Genomic DNA, 14669 nt, shown 5'->3' with positions numbered 1-14669 from the left:
ATGAAGGGGCGGCTAGGTGGCACAGTGAGTAAAGTGCCTGCCCCGGAGTCAGTTCCTACCTTAGACACTTAACACCCACACACACACACACAAAAACTAGCCGTGTAACCTTGGGCAAGTTACTTAACCCCAATTGCCCTACAAAAGGCAAAAAAAAAAATAATAATCTTTTGATATTTAGAAGGTACTTCTGGATCTTTTTGTATCTCAGGTTCATCACTGAGAGATAACAATAAAGTAATGGATTTTAATTCTAGCATCATCAACCTTTCTGAACTTAGCTTTTTTATTTGTAAAATAAGATACAGCATCACTTCTGCCAACCTCACAAGCTAGCTTATGTGAGGGTCAAATAAAATAATTTACAAAAAAACTTTAATTTTGTTGTTCAGTCATTTCCATCATGTCCAATTCTTTGTAACTCTATTTAGGATTTTCTAGGCAAAGATCCCAGAATAGTTTGCCATTTCCTTCTCTAGTTCATTTTGCAGATGAGGAAACTGAGGCAAACAGGGTTAAATTACTTGCCCAGGCTCACACAGGTAGAAAGTGTCTGAGACCAGATTTGAACACAGGAAGCTGAGTCTTCCTGACTCCAGGTCCAGCCCTCTATCCACTGTACCACCTAGGTGCCCTTTAAATACAATAGCATTTAGCTATAAAAAAGGTAGGAAATCATCATTATGTGTGTGGCTATTCAAATTACCTATTAACAGAGAATTTTAGTTAAGAGGGAAAAAAGTTTTTAATGTAAAACATTGCTTTTAAAAAAGGTATTAATAGTGTTGCCTATTTGGTAGATTAGGATACAAAATTTTGATCCACTGCTCTACATACCATACAATGTTCCTACTCTCATCACCCTGTTTTCTCCTGACATTAAGAACAAATGTTGCATGACATTAAGAACTAATGTTTCAGACTACAGTTTCTACAAGAGATAGTGAAAACAAGCTAGTTGGTAGGGATCACTTTTGAAAAATTTCACATTCTATGATCCTAGAAAAAGAAATTTTAGTGTTTTCTCCAAATTACTTGAAATGTTTTTTATATATTTTTGTCTCTTTTCTTATTTTTTAGTTTACATCATCCATTTCCACAAGACTTTGAGTTACAAATTTTCCCTACCCACTACCCCAAAACAGCGTTCCCACTGAATATCCTCTCCCCCAATCTGCTCTCTCCCATATCTTCCCCCATTCCCTCTTCGACTTTCCAGTAGGGCACGGTGGATCTCTATGCCCCAGTGCCTATATATCTCATTTCCCAGTTACATGTAAAATATTAATAATAATATGTATATATATTTTTAAATATTTTATTTTAAAACTTTGGATTCCATGTTCTTTCTCTTCCTCCCTTGTCACCCACCTTCACTGAGAAAATAAGCAATTCAATATAGGTTGTACATGAGTAGCTATGCAAAATATTTCCATAGTGGATATATTGTGGAAGACTGACTATATTTCCCTCTAACCTATCCCACCCCTCACTTGTTCTATTCTCTACTTTGATCCTGTCCCTTTCAAAAGTGGGTGCTTCCAACTCCCTCCCCCCGCCTGCCCTCCCTTCCATCATCTCCCTCTCTTCCCCTCTACTCTCCTGTAGGGTGAGATACCCTATTTAGTGTGTATGTCATTTCCTCCCTAAGCCAAATTCCATGAGAATAAGGTTGACTCATTCCCTTTTACTTCCCTGTTCTTCCCCTCCATTGTAACAATTTTCCCTTGCCTCTTCTATATGAGATAATTTACCCATTCTGTCTCTCCCCATCTCCTTTCATTATATTCCTCTCTCACCTCTTAATTTGACCTTTTAAGTATCATCCTTTCCTATTCAATTGGTCCTGTGCCCTCTGTTTATGTATACCTGTAGACATACATACACACACTCGAATATTTATTCATACACCCATATACCCTCCTATATAGACATATATATGTATATATACATATATACACATATACATACATATATATACATTTCTATTCCCTTCAACTATTCTCATACTAAGAAAAGTTTCATAAGTTAAATTATCTTTTTTCCATGTAGGAATATGAGTAGTTCAACTCTGATAAGTTCCTTATGATTTCTTTTCCCTGTTTCCCTTCTCAAGCTTCTCTTGCTTCTTATATCTGAATGTCAAATGTTCTATTCAACTCTGGTTTTTTCATCAAGAATGCTTGAAAGTCCTCTATTAAACTGAATCACCATACTTTCCCCTGAAACATGATACTCAGTTTTGCTGTGTAGGTGATTCTTGGTTTTAATCCCAGCTCCTTTGACCTCCGGAATATCATATTCCAAGCCCTTCAATCGCTCAATGTAGAAGCTGCCAGGTCCTGAGTTATCCTGATTGTGTTTCTACAATATTCAAATTGTTTCTTCCTCTGACTGCTTGTAATATTTTCTTCTTGATCTGGGAACTCTGGAACCTGGCTATAATATTCCTAGGAGTTTTCTTTTGGGGATCTTTTATAGGAAGTGATTGGTGGACTCTTTCAACCTCTATTTTGCCCTCTGGTTCTAAAACATCAGGGCAATTTTCCTTGAGAATTTCTTGAAGGATGATTTCTAGGTTCTTTTTTTTAATCATGGCTTTCAGGTAGTCCAATAATTTTTAAATTATCTTTCCTGGATCTATTTTCCAGGTCAGTGGCCTTCTGTTCTTTCATTTGTTTGGATCTATTTAATAGTGTCTTGATTTCTCATAAAGTCACTAGCTTCCATTTGCTCCAATCTAATTCTGAAGGAATGGTTCTCTTCAGTGACCTTTTGAGATTCTTTTTCCATCTGGCAAATTCAGCTTTTTAAGGCATTCTTCTTCTCATTGCCTTTTTGAGCCTCTTTTGCCATCAATATTTTAAGGTGTTATTTTCTTCAGTCAGGTTGTTGATTCTCATTTCATAATTTTCTTGCATTGTTCTCATTTCTCTTCCCAATTTTCCCTCCACTTCTCTTATCTGATTTTCAAAATCCTTTTTAAGCTCTTCTATGGCTTGTAACCAACTCATATTTTTCTTGGAAGGTTTTGGTGCAGGAGTTCTGACTTCATGATCTTCCTCCTGTTCCATGCTTTAGTCCTTTTTGTCCCCAAAATAGGAGTGTAAAGTTGGGTTGCTCTGTTTGCTTTGCTTCCTTTGCCTGCTCATGCTGCCACTCAATTATTTTGGGCTTTCTGCCACAGTAGAACTCTGCTACCAGAAACAGGAGCTTTATCCCAAACACTGGGGTTTTCACAGCTGCCAAAGGTATTAGTTGGGTGCCCTCTCTGAAGCCTCCACACACTCTAGCAAGCTGGTCGCCCACCCCAGGACCTCCACCCTAGACAGCAATCCAGATCCAAGCAGGTTAAAGCAAGAGTGATTACCCCTCAGACTGGATGCTTGGTCCCCCTACAATCTGTAGACCAGGAGCTGAAGCTGCCACGTGGTGGAGGCTGCATGGCTGCTGTGCCTCAGCCACCTGGGGGCAAAGGCTGGATCGCACTCTTTCCCAGGTCCCAAAGTCCACATTGCACTGACCTCTCACTTTGTCCTTGGCATCTATGGGTTGATAATTCTGGAAACCACCACAGCTGCTGGTGACCTGAAGTCCCTCCAGCCAGTGGCTGTTCAGGCTGCCCTGGGGCTAAGACCTCTGGTGAGCAGGGCTGGGGTCAGCTCCCAGAGCACTGTGCTGGTTGCTTGCTGCCGGCCTGCCGGGCTGTCCTCAATGGGAGATTAGCTTCTCTGTATCATTTTGTGGGTTCTGTAGCTCCAAAGTTTGTCTAGAGTCATTTCTTACATGAAGTAGGGGACCCCGGTGGGAGCCGCAGCTGCGAGAAAGTCCTGTTTCTACTCCACCATCTTGACTCTGCCCTGCAAATTACTTGAAATGTTAAAAACTAGTATTTCCTTTAGTAAGGACCATAATTTGCTCCACTTCTCTAAATTTAGAACTGTTTAGTTATAGGAACAGGGTTTATTTTACTCAGATTTAGCAAAGTAGAAAAATGCCCACTTTTCTCAAAGAAATGAAAGGGTTGGACCTATGATTTCAATGATATGGAGGATTCCCAGGTGAAGAAACTCTCCCTCTACCAAGCCAGGTCAGCACCTTCATTGCAATTTAGTCTCCAATTCCTTGAGCATTTGATTCATTAAGAAATTTGTCTGGGGGTCACACAACCAGTATGTGGTCAGAGACAGAATTTTTTAAAAAATCAATATGATTTTATTTTCATGTATGAATTCTCTCCTTCCCCCCCATTGAGAATAAGAAAAATAAAACCTATTACAAATATAACTAGTCAAGCAAAACAAATGCTTACATTAGCCATGTCCAACAGAAAAATAAACACAAGCATCAATCTGAACTCAGTCTATCACCTCTATTTGGAGGTAGGTAGTATGTTTCATTATGTGTCCTCTGGAAATGTGGTTGTTCACTGTGGTGATCAGAATTCCTGAGGCTTTCAGAGTTCACTGTCCTTACAATGTTGTTTGTTATTATATAAATTGTTCTCCTGGTTTTGCTCACTTCCCTTTGTGTATCAATTCATACAAGTCTTCCCAGGTTTCTCTAAAGGCATTCACTTCATCATTTATTATAACACAACAGTATTCCATCACATTCATAATACCATAACTTGTTCAGCCATTAGCCAATTGATGGGCACCCCCTTAGTTTCTAATTCTTTGCCATTACAAAAAAAGCTGCTATAAATATTTGTGTATATATGGATCCTTATCTTCATTCATTGAATAAAAAAGCTTTTTCTAACAAAAAGATAAATATTTTGCTTAGTTCTGTCATCTTTAAACATGCATATGCTTATGTGTCACTTGCTATTTATTTCATTTGGGATAGAGGATACCATTGACAATGACAAATAGAAAAATCTGTCAAAGTAGCTTACAGATTTCAGTGCAATCATATAGATCCTACTATTAATTCCTTCAAAAACAAGGAATAATCATCCTTGGCAACATATGCAAGGTATTAAATATAAAGCATCCACAACCACAGGGGGAAAAACACTAAAAGAAGGATAATTTAACACTACAGCTTCAAAATTACCAGATGAAAAAGTAAGCCTATGCATAGGCATTATGGAGCACATTCATAATCTTGCTTTCTCTACTCTTCTCTATCAGCCCAGGCTACTCTGGCACACCCTTAAGAAAAACCTGATCACTAGGAGTTAAGCTTTTACCTCAAAATGTCTCATAAGAAAACGCCACAACAGGAACAGGTAGGTGGCACAGTGAATAGCTCACCAGCCCTGGAATCGGGAGGACCTGAGTTCAAATTCAGCCTCAGACATTCAACACTTATTAGCTGTGTGACCTTGGGCAAGTCACTTAAGCCCAACTGCCTCACTTTCCCCCCTAAAAAAAAAAACAACAAAACCAAACCCACAACAATTGACTTTTATCAACAATTACTAAATATCATTAAGAAAATCAGCATTTACTGCCATTTTAAGTGGTCCAAATATAGGTCATACTCCTTAAAAAGTGTTCCTTTTTCAAAGGAAAAAGATATCAGCAAGTATACATTGAAAAATTTCACCAAATTACCATATTAAACATACACCCAACAAAAACAATAACTGACCAATTTGGGGGAAATCTATTTTTTCCTAAAAGGAAATAAATATCCTGCCATCCTAAAATGTAAGCACCCATAACTATATGGCAGTGTAGAATGAAATATAAGAGGAAAGAGGGGGAATCTTTTAAAATCCAAAACATTTAAACTTATACTCAGTATCTTTATATCATGATTCTAAAAAGTCAACAACTGTATACACAAACATCAATTTCTCAAAATTCAGCAATTTTCCAGAGTACTCTCTCCACATATGAGCTCACTGTACTTTTGTGAGACAAGAACACCTGTTAGTTATTACCCCACAGAAAATAGTAATCTATTTTCCAGGCTTACCTTCATATCTTTAGACACTTCCATCCCAGGAAGTCCCATCCATAACAAGGGTAAATTTTGTGTTACATTACTGATAGGAAGATGCTACTAACATGTTTTAGGAAAAATCTTGCTACCTCTCCTCTCCCCTTGTCTGCTTCTGCAAGTGTCTGGTGAAACAAGATGTTTCCTCACTTTCCATTGGGCCCCTTGAAGTCCTTAGAGTGTTCTCACCTTCACCCTCATCCTCTTCACCCAGTTTCCATTGATACCATGGATCTTGCAAATACATTAGCCCCGGATATAGGTGCAAATGTCCACTTACTATTCCTCTGTTTGCTCTCCTTGACTACTCCAAGTCTGGGTTAGATCCAGTTTGTTTGAGGACTCTAAGCTATGAGGGCTGACTTGTTCCCATACCCAGATCAATGAAAAGCTCCCCACCTTTATCCCATTTGGGTGATAGACAATATCTGGACCCTAGAATTTTAGGATTTCTACAGCTAATGAGGAGACTTAAGAAAGACACCCCTTCCACACCCTTCTCTTCCTCCAAGGACTACCTCTCTGCCAAGTCTGGAAAGTCCACTACAAAATTAAGAACCAAAAACCATGTGAACATTTCAATTTATGACAATGAGTTCTCAAGACCTCCCTAGGCAGCTTCCAGTAGAAGGCCCTGAAGCATCTCCCTACAAGTGAGAGACCCAAAGAACAAGACAAAGTCTCTCAGTAGGAGAATCTGAAGGATAAATTCATAATATTCTCCAAATAATTTCTTTCTTCTTCAGATTTGGGGATATGGGAGGGAGAATTTTTGAGATGTGCAATGAAATCCTACCTCTGAGGATCTAGGTCTGGGATGCAGGAAGTTATTGGAAATTTGAAAGGAGAAAAGCTCTCTTTCCTTTATCTTGCAGCATTAGGTCAAAGGATGCCTGCATGCACAGGCTCCTCCAACTTGGGTGAGGACCAATGAGGAAAACAAGTGAGGTTTAAATTGAGTATATGACAATATAAATACCATTATAAACCACACTATGGTCTTAGATAAGTCAGAGATGGGGGAAAGTGTGGCCTATATTCAGACATAATAATATGTACAAATGAAGACACTCAAAAGTAAAAATTAAATTACTATTTCAATTATTTTTGGTATTTTTGACTTTGTTTTTTTCTTTTTACATTAAAGCATCCTGACAAGTCATTCTCCATCTTAATTCACTAGCCCCTTTCACTGAAAAGGCCATGCAAGAATAAAATGGATTTACTTTTCTCTGTGACTTTTCTAAAGTAGCAGAAGAGGGTTTTGAGCTTCTCAGGCTTCCTTGTTGATCGTCCTTCAAACAATCTGAAAGAGACAACAAAAAGAACCCTAGATTAAAGACACTTGACTGGTAGAGGCAATACTAAATGTATCACCTAAAAAACTGATAAGAGGAAAACCTTCATTCACATAGACCTCTTTACCCTCTTATAACACAAAATCGGAAAACTAGTTTATTCTAAGTAGCAACTGGAAAGGCTGGACATCAACTATAAGTCAAGTATATGGAAAAATGATCAGGTCACAAAACAGTTTTTTCCCAATTATATATCTCAAAAGCAACATACTTTAAAGAAAACTTCATATGTGAGTCTCTCCAAAGTCAATTAAGGTCACTAAATATCATCATGAATGACAATTTTCCCCAACTAGTGACCTATAAAGGGCAAGCTGTGTTTGCATTTCTTAATACCATGAGTCCTTCAAACTGATCAGAACAAATGTCCTCTCTATACTTTGCAATTAAATTGTTTTGGACCAAAATGTTCACATCTGCATTTTTTTATGTGGCAAGTAACAGTATCTTGAACTATATACTGTTTTTGGTAATTAAGCAAATGTATTTTTTACATGGTAACCAAAACATATCGTGGCATCTAGCTTCCAGCAACCTGGACTTGTACTACTTAATTTGGTTTCCTTCAAAATGACATGGCATTGTTATTGCTAATACATAATGCAATTTGTCCAGAGGAAATAGCAGTGGGAGCTTTGGAAGCAATATGTCCTGAGTATATAGTTCACTAAGTGATGCCTAATACAAGAAAAGCCTTTTGGGCTTAAGATCATGTTTTTGAAAAACATTTTAAAAATATACTGAGGGTCATTGGGAATAAAACTGATGTGATGGCATCCATTTGCTTCCAAGTATGCATCCTGAATTTAAAATCAGAAATGCTCCAGGTAAAGTCTACTTTTTAGGGCTGAAATAAGTTATTTTTCATAGTTAGAAAAGCAGGCTTATGTAATTTCAAAAGAAATGAGGTAATTCCATAAGGAAATCCTGTTTAGTCAATGAAATGAATTAGGAAAAGGGGGGTGGAACAAGAAGAAGGGGAAGAGAGTAACGAAGCCTCCCCACATAACTATTAAGGTCATGTCCGAGAAAATAACTAATGTGAATATCTAACTAAATAGTAGTCAAGAAAATATACAAAATTAATGAACAAAGACTGATTTTTAAAATTAATAGATTAAGTCATCCTGGATATCCTTTTTATTTAAATAGTTTTACTTTTTCAAAAGGCATTTCTGTGGTAATTTTAACCTAAAACAATTCTAAAATTCTCTACTGCTTTATCTACTCCAAGAATATGACTGACTGCTAAAGAAATTATTTCACTGCATAGGTTTGGATTTGACTTCTCAATCTGTAACATCAGAATAGCTGAGAAATATCAGAATTTTCAATAAATCATATTAATATTTAAAAAGTAAAGCAGTAGCACAATAATTTAATTGAACATCTACAAAATGAATAACAATGTACTAAATGGTTATATCAGGCACTATTCTAAAGTCTTTTTTTCCATTTTTCCTACATAGTAGGATAAATCAGGTCAGATTTAGAAGTCAACTACCCACAATTTTCCCCACCAAAGGAATTGTGGTATATAATTAGAGAGAGAAGCAGCTGTTGCATTAAGCAGCATAAACCACTACTCTCGCAAAACTTTTAAAATTATCTTAAAAACAGTAAATTCGTAATTATCAAAAATTTGAAAACTCATGCATTCTCTACATGGGGCTAGGTATTTTCTATGTCCACACAGACAAACTAATAATTTCAGGAGGCTCTGAGACAACAGATGTGTCTTTATGGAGATAAAGACTACTGACAGTTACTGCCATCCTTTACAAATTATGACCACTATTTACTTTGCAGGTCTACTTCTGACCAATGTAAATTAGACAGGTTTTCACTTTATTCTGCTTATTGCTTTTCATAGGTCTAATTTTAAGCCTAGATATAACTTAATCTTCATTCTCTTCTCTTCCTGATTGGCTAATAACATTCCCTCCACTCCCCCCCTCCAATCCACAGGGAGAATAATTTTAGAGGTGGAAGCAACCTCAGATACCATCAATTCCAACTCGAGTTCTTCATTTAAAAGATAAGGAAATCGAGGCAGGAACAGGTTAAGGAACTTGCAAGGGATCACATAGCTAGTAAGGATCTGGGGCAGAATATGAATTCAAGACTTCTTTTTTTTTTTTTTTAAAGCAATCGGGATTAAGTAACTTGCTCAAGGTTACACGGCCAGTTATTTCTGGGTGTGGTGCTGAGTGTCTGAGCCTGGGATTCGATCTCCAGGTCGTCCCAACACTGGAGCCGGTGCTCCTACTCGCTGAGCCACCTGGCCGCCCCTAAGCAATTGGGGCTAAGTAACTTGCTCAAGGCTACATGGCCAGGTGTTTCTGGGTGGGTGGTAAGTGTCCGAGCCCGGGATTCGATCTCCAGGTCTTCTCAACACTGAAGCCGGTGCTCTTACTTGCTGTGCTACCTGGCCGCCCCGAATTCAAGACTTCTTAACTCCAAGTCCAGCACTGATTGAAAAATTCAGTTTATTTTGTTTAAAGCCCATTATATTAAATAGCAAAATTAAGACTCTGTAGCTGTGGATTTTTTAAAAAGTATAGCCTGCTTATTTAAATTTGCCTAATGAGCCTAATCATAAAACAAGATAAAACAATGACCAAAAAACAAGAGTTCACTTCTCTTACAACAATGCAATTTTGTTTTCAGTAGTTTCTTATTTATAATCTCCAAGTTTGGGTTCTTTCTTCGCCCTAGGTATGTGTACTACTTGAAGCAATAATTTGTGAAGCAGAAAGGCTCAGCACAATGGTAAATATCCATCAACACTGATAGTTCCTTTGCATTCATTAGGTCAATTTGGAAGATGTGACTAACAGTTAAGGGTCAATATTCATTTCACAAGGAGTTATTAAGCAACCACTATGTGCCAAGCATGGTGCTCAGCACTAAGGCCACAAATACAATGAAATAATCTCTAAAGGAGTCTAGTTAAGTATGTGAAAAGATTAAACAACTTCACTTTCCTAACAGAAGCTCATTCTAACAAGCATACCATTTTTACTATAAAAGGAAAAGGTGGAACAAGGGTCATGTCCCTATTAACTGGCACTATCCTTCTGACTCCGGGACACACTCACACTGAACAAAGCAATTCCCTAAAGGGAATATATAAAGTTAATGAAATATGATTCTTGGCCCCAAATCATACATTAAAAGTTAAGGATTCATTCCATTAAAGTGTATTGTAAATCAAGTACATGAACAACCACCCTCCCTTTTAAGTGGAAGTAATTGATAAAATTCAACTTTAAATTTTCAGACAGGAAGTCACGCTTTCTCTTATAAGATGTTCTGTCAAATGGCCTGGCCAGGATTTCAATCTACAACAGAGGCTGAGAGATGTAAAAGCAGCCCAGGGCAGACCACTGCAACAACCCACAATTTATCTTTGCCGTTCTGGGTTCCAAGCAATCTCACCAGCATCAATGCTAATCAAATTGGAAGCTTTTCTATGGATGTTTAAGCATTCTGGGACACTGAAAGGCAGGCAGAGGAGAAGGTCAGGGGTATTTAACATAACTAAGCAGGACTGTAAGAGCACTATAATAAATAAAAGGAGAACTTATTCAATTTATTGACGTCAGTCCCTAACCACATACTCTTACTGCTTTATTTGATTCAGACAACTCATATCATCCCAGGTTACTCATCTCCCACATGGCTAATGGAAAGAAAAATTTTTTAACATGCCATAAAAATATAACTATAAGTAGTAACCATGCCAAAAAATGACGGTTGAATATAAAAATGCTATATCCAACAGGTATTGGGAAGGGGGTATACTTCAATAGTACACCACTATAAATATTCAAGATCACTAATCTGTTCTCACACTAAATGATCCAAAATAAAATAGGCAAAAAAATCAATACTGAATCTGTCATAATTTTAAATCTGTAATTTCAGTTTTCATTAGATAATTGAAAATGAGAAAGATTTGTTGTTTTCAGAAGATGACAGAAGGAAGGAAACTTAGGGGCTACTGAGTCCAACCCCCTCATTTTACCACTGACAAAACTGAGGCCCAGAGATTAAATGACTTGCCTAGCATTACACAGCCAGTAAATTCTGAGGCAGGATTTCAATATAGGTATTTCTCACTCCAAATACGGTACTCTACTCACAATACACTGCCTCTGTTTTTCCTGCACTACGTTGGCATGTTTTTGCTCCTGAGCAATCAGGCTTACCCAGAGTATAAGAAAAAAACAGAAAACAGAGATACTATTCTGTTTGTAGGAATATCTGTCTCCTTCTTAAGTAATATCTCTTAGAAGCATGCAATTTGAAAATAAGCCTATAGCATTAATTCAGAACAGAATTCATTTAAGATAATTTACTTTCTTCTCAAAAAAAAAAGATAGATCAAAGCAAGGATCATACTATTTTAAAACCCTATGTACACTTCAGTAAATAATCTAGTTTTCATTTTAGTAAGTATTAGCCAGTTTAGCTCAGCTACCTGAACTCTTTCAGTATTTTTTTTAAACTCACGCATTCATTTGACCTTTTATCATCTAATTATGCTCAAAATAAAATAAACCATACATCAAAGCCTCTCCACATTTCTAAATCTTTAGCATGAAAATTTGAGGAAAACTGAGAACACCACCACCATGATTTCAGTGAACATCACAGAGAAGAATGTCTTTTAATAGTTAGTTACAAACTGGTCATACGATCAAAAGAAAGGTAAATAGTGTTAACCTGGTTCCTTCCCCCAAAACATGCCATAAATGTCCTAAGTTAACATGCCATGCTGATTAGCATATTATCTATGCACAAATCAGGGAATAGGCATGTCCCAGCAAATACAAACGCTCTTTTAAATAAGGTACTTTCATCTTTCTAAATCGTATTCCCATCATTAAGAAAACGTTACAATTCTTCCCCTTGAACCTTGCCACTGAGTATGCCTTAGAACAAATTTCAAAGGTACAATTAAAATGTCCAATTAAAAAAATAAAAGAGTACATTACAAAATGGGAGATTCCCACCTATCTTAAAAATCTAAAACACTTTCAAATGGCATTAGAAAAGCTGCACCATTAATATAAGCACTGGTATACTGAAGCAGAGTTTTCTGTACAAGGGGCTGCCAAATGTTGCAGTTCGTTGTGAAGAAAAGGCCCCTCCTCCTTTCTCTGCAGCAGTGATGCCAAGCAGAAAATTGCACTCATTGATGGGACCTCCATTTACCACAGGTCACTGCATGCTTTTTAGTTATCATGCATGCTTAATGCAAAATTGATAGAAAACAAAAGAGAAGGGAAAAGAAAGCACAGTAACAGAAAATCCAAGGACTTGGAACAAAAGATGTAATAGGAAAACACAAACCTAATTCTCATATTAAATGTGAATGAATCAAATGATCAAGTGAAACAAAAAAGTGACATGCTGGATAAGAAAACAAAATCCTACAATCTGTTGCTTACAAGGAACACTTTTAAAAAACAAAGACATATACAAAATCAAGAGGATGAAAAAAACTACGTATCAAGTGAATCCCAAAAAAGCAGGAGCTGCAATCATGCTATTTGACAAAGCAAAAGCAAACATTCAAATAATAAAAAGGGATAAAAGAAAGAAATTATATTATGCTAAAAGGAAGCACAAACAACAAACTGATAAAAGTAATAAACTTATGCCTTAACATACAAATTCAAAGGTAACATTGGCACCGCAAGAAGACTCAATTACACAATAGTGATAGGAGACTTTAATATCCCTCTTCCAATTTTGGATAAGTCTAACAGAAAGATAAACAAAAGGGAAAATACAGAACTGAAAAAATTGCTGGGAAAAGTAAAGATTTATATCATTGTCTAACTGGTACTACATATATATATATATATACATATATACACACAAATATATAACTATCAGATGGAACTTTAATAAAAACTGATCATGTACAAGGGCACATAAATATTGCAAATAAATATAAAAAGGCAGGAATAGTTACATCCTTATAGACCATAATGCAATAAAAAGAGTAATCAGTTCAGGAAGCATAAAAATAAAAAATAAAAATAATACAAAGCCAAGTGGAGATTTAACAATGATATCCTAAATAATGAGCGTGTCAAAGAACAAATCATAGAACTATAACAATGCATGGTGTAGTTGGGAACTGATCCAACCATTCTGGAGAGCAATTTGGAACTATGTTCAAAGGGCTATAAAAATATGTATACATCCTTTGACCCAGCAATACCACTTCTAGTGCTGTATCCCAAAGAGATCATACAAGTGGGAGGATGATCCCATATGTACAAAAATATTCACAGCCAGGGGCTGCTAGGTGGCTCAGTGAGTAGAGTGCCGGCCCTGGAGTCAGGAGGACCTGAGTTCAGATCTGGCCTCAGACACTTAACACACACACTCAAAAAAAAAACCTAGCCATGTGACCTTGGCAAGTTACTTGGGCAAATTACTTAACCCCAATTGCCCTCCAAAAAGCAAAAAAAGATATATGTATATTCACAGCAGCTCTTTTTGGGGTGGCAAAAAATTGGAAATCAAGGGGGTGCCCATCAATTGGGGAATAGCTAAACAAGTTGTAGTATATGAATGTAATGGAATACTATTATGCTATAAGAAATGAGGAGCAGATGGACTTCATAATAACCCGGAGAGACTTATATAAACTAATGCTGAGTAAGGAGAGCAGAACCAGGAGAACTTTGTACACAATTACAGACACATTGTATATGTGACAACTAACTTTGATAGACTGGGCTCCTCTCAGCAATGCAATGTTAGAAGACAACTCCAAAATGCTCATGATGGAAAGGGATATCCACATCCAGAGAAAAGAACTACAGAGTCTGAATCCAGACGGAAGCAAACTACTTGCTCTCTTGTGTTTTGTTTTGTTTTGTTCCTTCTTTCTTGTTGTTTATTCCATCGGTTATAACTCTTCTTTACAACTTAACTAATGTTTAATGAGAAGGTATTTGTAGAACCTATGCTGCCATGGGTGGGGGAGGGGGGGAAGGAAGGGAGAGAAAATTTAGAACTCAAGGGATTGTAGAATTGAATGTTGTACACTAAAAGTAAACAAATAAAATTTTTAAAAATAATAACAATAGAGGTAGTTAGGTGGCACAGTGAATAGAGTACTGGCCTTGCAGTCAGAAGGACCTGAGTTCAAATCCAGCCTCAGACACTTAACACTTATTAGCCATGTGACCTTGGGCAAGTCACAACCCCAATTGCCCTGCCTTTCCCCTCTGCAAAAAGTAAAAAAAGAAGAAAGAAAGAAAGAAAGAAAGAAAGAAAGAAAGAAAGAAAGAAAGAAAGAAAGAAAGAAAGAAAGAAAGAAAGAAA

At 36.9% G+C, this 14669-nt stretch overlaps 1 protein-coding gene across 2 annotated transcripts in view; it reads right to left on the bottom strand.

Moving 5' to 3' along the window:
* The window catches only part of PARG (poly(ADP-ribose) glycohydrolase), a 131055-nt gene that overhangs the window by 51101 nt on the left and 65285 nt on the right, over positions 1 to 14669 (bottom strand). For both annotated transcript variants that reach the window (XM_069067222.1, XM_069067223.1), the window contains exon 10: positions 7182 to 7261. In XM_069067222.1, the coding sequence (XP_068923323.1) occupies positions 7182 to 7261 (80 nt within the window). The remainder of the gene's footprint in view (positions 1 to 7181; positions 7262 to 14669) is intronic.

The sequence above is a fragment of the Petaurus breviceps genome, unplaced genomic scaffold (genome assembly GCF_028583685.1).
Source record: "Petaurus breviceps papuanus isolate PSGF00001 unplaced genomic scaffold, PetGlider_PUasm1.0 90740, whole genome shotgun sequence".
NCBI classification, from domain to species: Eukaryota; Metazoa; Chordata; class Mammalia; order Diprotodontia; family Petauridae; genus Petaurus; species Petaurus breviceps.
The sequence above is the reverse complement of the archived record's forward strand: the minus strand, read 5'-3'. Positions and strand labels throughout refer to the sequence as shown.